At 31.5% G+C, this 6,923-nt stretch overlaps 1 protein-coding gene across 1 annotated transcript in view; it reads left to right on the top strand.

Moving 5' to 3' along the window:
* The first annotated feature begins 1,338 nt into the window (after positions 1-1,338).
* Positions 1,339-6,923, top strand: part of LOC107443892 (nose resistant to fluoxetine protein 6-like) — a 24,987-nt gene continuing 19,402 nt past the window's right edge. The window contains exons 1-3 of the mRNA XM_016057901.3: positions 1,339-1,662; positions 3,891-4,063; positions 5,690-5,786. Of these exons, the coding sequence (XP_015913387.1) occupies positions 1,413-1,662; positions 3,891-4,063; positions 5,690-5,786 (520 nt within the window). The 5' untranslated portion in view covers positions 1,339-1,412. The remainder of the gene's footprint in view (positions 1,663-3,890; positions 4,064-5,689; positions 5,787-6,923) is intronic.

Below are 6,923 nucleotides of genomic sequence, written 5' to 3'. Positions count from 1 at the left end.
AAGACACAAATAATAAATCGGGTAACAGAATGCATGGAATACTGCTAAAGACAGTCTCAAAACACAATGATCACGTTGTGATGGCTTCAAAGCACACTAAGAACCCGGAAGTATAGGCAGTGAAGATATCTACTCTCCCCACATGTTTTATAACGATTCCTTTTTTCTAATGGCGATTCTTACGTCTTGAAATGACTGGTCATCAAATGACGATTCTTATAACGATTCCTTTTTTAAAAAAAGACACAAATAATAAATCGGGTAACAGAATGCATGGAATACTGCTAAAGACAGTCTCAAAACACAATGATCACGTTGTGATGGCTTCAAAGCACACTAAGAACCCGGAAGTATAGGCAGTGAAGATATCTACTCTCCCCACATGTTTTATAACGATTCCTTTTTTCTAATGGCGATTCTTACGTCTTGAAATGACTGGTCATCAAATGACGATTCTTATAACGATTCCTTTTTTAAAAAAAGACACAAATAATAAATCGGGCAACAGAATGCATGGAATACTGCTAAAGACAGTCTCAAAACACAATGATCACGTTGTGATGGCTTCAAAGCACACTAAGAACCCGGAAGTATAGGCAGTGAAGAGCGCTCCCTAGTCCCATAGAGGCGAGTGCCCTACACCCTGAGTCATCCTGACATGCGATATTGTCTTCTCTAGTAATTATCATTGTCGATAGTTAACACGTTATTATGGCTTTTAATAAATAAAAAAAGTAGAGAATAATGTCACGATATTACTCTTTTCGATAATTCTTGTTGTTTATAATTATTTTAATAATTGATATTTATAGCGTGACATATTCACGATAGATCACGGGAATATAATTTTGTTAAAAAACTCGGGGGGGGGGGGGGGGGGNAAAGAAAATAATATCGGGCATTTATTTCCAAATAAATAAAAAGATTAAATGGTTTTTCTTTTTTGTTGATAAAATTGAAGATATGTAACATTTTTTATGTCGATCAGGTGATTTATATTTGGCAATAGATATGCACGATTACATGCGCGTGATTTATCCATGTTCGCTGCTGCTTGAGTACCTCATTTTCTACGGAACAAATAAATCACGTGACTCTTTTCATTCATTCATGAAAATTCCATATGAATTATTGTAAATAAAGAAGACACTAATAAACAATCTTATTATAAATACATTCTTTAAATGTAAAGTGAATTCTTAACTGTTATGATTTGTAAGCGTTTTATTGTGGTTCCTAATTCTAACTCGATTATTGTTTTGAAAAGCCACTTCTGATAAATCCGATAAAAAAATCATTGTTTTATCTGATTAAAACAGAAATTATTTTCTTTATTGTATCAAAACGCGATAAAAGAAACTTACGCGTTCTTTTCCTAAGTAACGCCGAATGGAGAAAGTTTAAATGAAATCATGAAAACATTTATTGTTCTATTTATTGCCCTTTTTGTTGTTTCGGAGGGAGAAAATGTTTTTGAAAAACTAGCGATGGTAAATGAGCAGTGGTTATTACGCTTCACATCTTTTCCAGAAGCAGCTTTTCTTCTCAAGAGCCATCCTATGGACACTGTACCTACAGGGAACGCTCCTAGAGGAGTAAGGAGTTGCGGAGATGATTTAATTGAAATAGTGGAGAATATCGAGTCTAACTGGGCTTTGCAAAGTAAGTAACTTGATTCATTTGTTAACCGCCTCCCTCATTATCCCGAGTTTACTCGGGGCAAATATTTATCATCCCGAGAAAACTCGGCAGAATGTGTTTTATTCGGTAGAATAATCTGCTGTGATTGGAAGTCTGATTTGGTTAGTTTTGCTGTTAGGGACTGTATATATAGGATTATGGTTGTTGAATTTAGATAGGAGAGTGATATATAAAACAGCCATATTCCTTCACTTTGTGTTGTCCCTTGTTTTAAGAACTATCATACACATATTTAACTTTTTTTTCTTTTGTCCGAAATAACTCGGGGCTGATTTTAAATTAAATGTTTCTTACGCATGAAAAAAATTCTAACATTGTTCCTTATTATTTTTCTTTAAAATTATTGGTTCCTTATTCTAATGGCTTCCATTCATTTCTCTTTCTTTTCATATGCTAAAGAGTAGCCTAAATAATCAGCACCTGATTTTATCTCCTAAATTAATATAATGTTATTTACTTTCTGTCTAAAGCAATCAAAATAATAATAACACGCTTATAATGGATAGCTTTTAAAAAAAGAGTTTTTGTTGTATTGCCTGATTCCACCGTTTCGATCCCCTGCAGAACCCCTGCCGCAGACTGCTCTAAGTGGTGATGCTTGATTTCGGTGTTTGGATAGGGTCTTCCATACGGCAAAGAATGATATTACAATTAAGGGAATTTATTTATTTTTCAATAGATAAAGAATCAAGTGTGCACTCAACACATTAGAGTTACAGAAGCAAACTTTTTCACATTACCTAGGTGAATTCTGAAAAACTCTTGATTCTGCACCCAAGTTAATATGCTAGGTAAAGTGCTTTCATAATAATCAGTCAACTTTTTATTTGTATTCACAAGATTTTATCTTTTCCGAAAATATAGTACATTGGTTTTACATATCTCATTAAAAATATAGTTTCAATCGGTAATATTTACAGTATAATACTAAAAATATTACCTATAGTAGTTAACATTTATTGTATAGACTTCTTGTAATCAATTACTTAAATTCTGGTTTATATGAACCATAATAAACTAAATTCAACTATTTTTAAGAAATACTTCATTCAAAATATTGCCGACCTTATAATAATTATCGTAACTCATAATCTAATTACATATTACTATTCATCATAAAAAGCCGTAAAAATATTCATAACGATTCTAAAAATTTCAATTTATTAATTTTGGAAGTTGTGATACTTTTTTGATTCTTTCTTTTCTTGTAAGTCATATTTTACTAATTGTTGTAAGAAGAGTAATAAAATAAATAAATTAAATTGAATGCCAATACAAATTTCCATACATTTTTGATTCGACGGAGTTTTCTCTTCATATTTCAAAAATACAGAAGAGATTCATCATTATTAGCTTTTGTAACAAAAATAATAATTTACATAGTAATCTAGAGCCCAATTTTTGTTCACTTACGGAACCCTAAATAATAAAGCTTCTTCCGGTGGACTTCATAGTTAAGGAATATAAAGATAATTGTATACGTCATTAAAAACAACTTATTGACTATTTTTTCTCCGTGAGATGAATCAGCCTCCAGTGATTACTTAAAATATACTCAATGGCAGACGGATAATGGGTTAGAGTTGTCGTCAGGCTAACAGTGGGAGGTTTTCCATGTACAGTTCCATCAAAAAGTCCCAATTTCTCTCAATGCTGAAATTTCCTTGTCATCTGATTCAAAATTACAAAGCTACGGAATTAAACCAAAATTGGGTCGGCTGTTCAATTAGTGCTATAAAACTGTTATAATTATATAAGGTGAATGGAATGTTTTAATCGTTTTATCATTAATAATCCCCGCAGTTGGACTCATCGTAAAGATGGGTTTTCCAGTAATCAAGCATGTAGGGGCCATTTTGATCAACCTGCGTGGTTATGCTGTTCTACCGAGCAGGTTTTCGGGGGCTACCAAAGCAAGGGAGCCTCTGCAGAGGATAATGTCCTCTGATCGATGAGACCGTCACCAAATAGCCCATTGAGCAGCTCAGTGGGACGCAAATAAAATTAGGTTTTATGCTCGACAGTTGGACATGAATCTAGTCTAGATAAAAATTTGTTTTCTATTGCTATGAAGAAATAAAAAGTTTAAAACATTAAAGAACGCCACCTCCTTGCACGAATACCCTGTTGCATTTTTGGAACAAAAGAAAATAATCTTCATCCAATTAAGTTTCAGTGCTTTCTTGCAGTGCTTGATTCTGATGGAAAACTTGAAAGTGGTTTGCTCAGAGGTGGTGTTATATGGCCTGGACATTTTGGAGAATGCGTGGATGTTTATGCACCAGAAGACAGTACAGGTCGCCATGGAGGTTTCAATGGCCAGTATTGCGTCACATCGTGGACCATGAACGTATCTAAAAAAGTAAGTACATTTTGAATGGTCCTAAAACGTTGCCCCGGTAAATCTTTCACTCGGTTGGTCGGTCAGGTATCATAAAATTTACGCGAAACAATGTAAAAATCATATTTCTATCGAAAATATATTTTAAAATTCCAAGGTAAAATCATTGTTACCATAAAATTTACCAACTGTCCATAATAAGTATGCTTTAGCCGAAATAATACAACTATGACAATAGCAACTATGTCTTAAAATTAAACTGCAAGAATAATTTTCTAATATTTATTTAAAGAAGTAAATGTTAGGGAAATAATCAAAAATAAAATTTTATAGAGCCAATCTAAAAAATTTATTAACTGTTAAGAATACCAGATTCATACATTCTTTTCTTGAAAAGTCGTTTCAAAACTCTTTGTAAAGTCAAAGTGTAAATCCATTTATATTAATCGTGTGAGAATGCACCCGTTTTACTTTTTAAAATGCTGACTAACTGGCAAATGCATTTTAAAGCGCATAAGAGTTAAATTGATCTAGTCAAGTGCCCCAATTTATGTATTTTAATATTATTCTCCCATAAGTGGCCAATATTAAAATTGGTCACTTATGTGAGGAAATTGGCATTAGTTACTACAATAATTGCGTACAAAAAATTTTCAACTCTTTAAAAAAATTTTCGAGAAATGGTGAAATAGGCAAAAAATGGAATTGTTTTTAAAGGGGTCCAATCTTTCGACTTGTTTCCTGACAAAATTGTTGGGAGCGACCACCTTTTGAAAAATGTTTGACGTCGAATAGAAGAAAATTTCTCAGCCTCTATTGATTAACATTCTTCTAAAGAATGCGCATAATCATTCTGTGGAACTGCTTATTAAGAAAAAGGTCTAACTAAGGTTTATTTTGAAATTCAGCCATTATTCTGTATACATTCATTTAATGGAACCTGCACAGCCATAAATGGTGGTAACACCAAATAGTTAAACCTCAATATCCCTCAGAGTTGACATTGCAATGTATCCCGAGAAAACGTTTTTTATTTGGCAAGAGGTGTCAAAAATAATTTTGTTTGGGTTGCTGAATTTACATAGGAAAACACTTTTGTGCTGTTGTTTTAAAAACTATCATACAAAGATTTATTTTCTTTTCAACTTGGGGTAATAAACTGGTGGTATGTTAAATGTTTTTAACGCGTAAAAAAATTAAAATTTCAACTTATGTTTTGTTTCAGTTCCTTTTATTTAATAATAAAATTTAAAAAAAAAATTTAATATTTTGCATTTTTTTTCTTCAAAAAAATTGGTAAAAATCGGTTAACTAATATTAAATGACAGATTTATGTAAATCTTTAATATAGTACAACTAAAAACTTTTAATGATTTCTGTACAATATCGCGATTGCAATGTCTAGTCACAAAATCTCCATAGCAAATCATGGGGATTGGTTCAAAATGACAAGGAGTTGAAGTCGCCGAAAATTGGGTCGGTTGTTCAGTTACAAAATAGGTGTTTTAAATTGTGTATAAATTCACTTGAAATAAATTATTCAACTTTTGGGATTTTTTTTCAACACTAAATTCACCACAGTTTGTCATTCTATAAGGCACTTAAATGAAATGCACATTGAATAACGAAATAAATGGATCTTTTCAGTATTCCAATTTACCTCTCAGTGTTGGTATGTGCTTTCCCGATAGTTGCTCGGCAGAATACTTACTAAACTTTGGTGAAGATTTTCTGGATCTCCTAGGTATGCATTCAATTTCTTTCATTTTAAAAATATCTCAAGCATCAACACTTTTTTCGATGGCATAGAAAGTGTGGAAAAATAATTTCTTTAATATAAAAGCTATGTTGTAATTTTCGGTAAATAGATATTAAGTTTTAATTAGATGTTTTCTGTATGCAATTTTTAAATTGATCTTTTTACCCATTGTCAAAATGGGTCATGGTTTGGACTTAATTTCGTCCACACACTTTTCAATGGTGTTCAAGAGTAAACAGTGCGCATGCGTCGTCATTGCATGCGTTGCTGAGGCAACCGCTGCTGTTTTTCATTTTATTTTAGCTAACAGACATTTTCATTGTATTTAAATAATAATAGTTTAAAGTATTTTTGCATTCTTTTCATTATTAACGTGTAATGACTGGCTTGGCAATGATTTTAATATGAATATGAATGGTGACGAAGGGAGAGTATTTTGAAACACGTACAGGATATGACAGATATCAATGGAGACAGTTTTTGCAACCCATGATTTGAAATGCTTTCAACGGAGTCCATCCAGAAACATTTGCATCCATGGGTAACCAGTGATCGTAGTAAGGGATACTTTTTTGTTGACTTTGTTTTATTTTTATGTTTATATTTTTTTTCTTGTTATTTTTCTCTTTTATTTACACATTGAATACAATCTATCTCATTTTTAACAACAAGATTTTTTCATATTAAATGAAAAAAAATTTATATTTGATAAGTTTAATGTATTTTCGAAATTTTATTTTATTTTGTTAAAACATAATTTTGCTAGGAAACTTAACATTTTTAAAAGTTAAAAGGAGAACCCTTTTAAAATAATATTAGATTTGAACTTATTTTAATGAAAAAAGAGAAAAATGATGTAAAAGAATTTGATCTGTTTATGTTTTAATTTTATCCTAAATGTTGATGTTATCCTCCTCCCTCCAGGAACAATATTATTTATGGGCAACTATAAAAAAGCTGGTAAGAGTAATTAAAATAAAAACATAATTCAACTTAGTTTGGAGATCTCAATAGTATCTAATAGTATCCTAGGAATGATATTTTAAATCCTAAATAATTCCACTTTACACATTTTAAGCTCTAAGAATTCAAATTCGCTGGGTACAAGGTATATATATATAT

This window comes from Parasteatoda tepidariorum, chromosome 2, assembly GCF_043381705.1.
Source record: "Parasteatoda tepidariorum isolate YZ-2023 chromosome 2, CAS_Ptep_4.0, whole genome shotgun sequence".
Lineage (NCBI taxonomy): Eukaryota > Metazoa > Arthropoda > Arachnida > Araneae > Theridiidae > Parasteatoda > Parasteatoda tepidariorum.
This window is presented reverse-complemented; position numbering and strand designations above follow the sequence as displayed.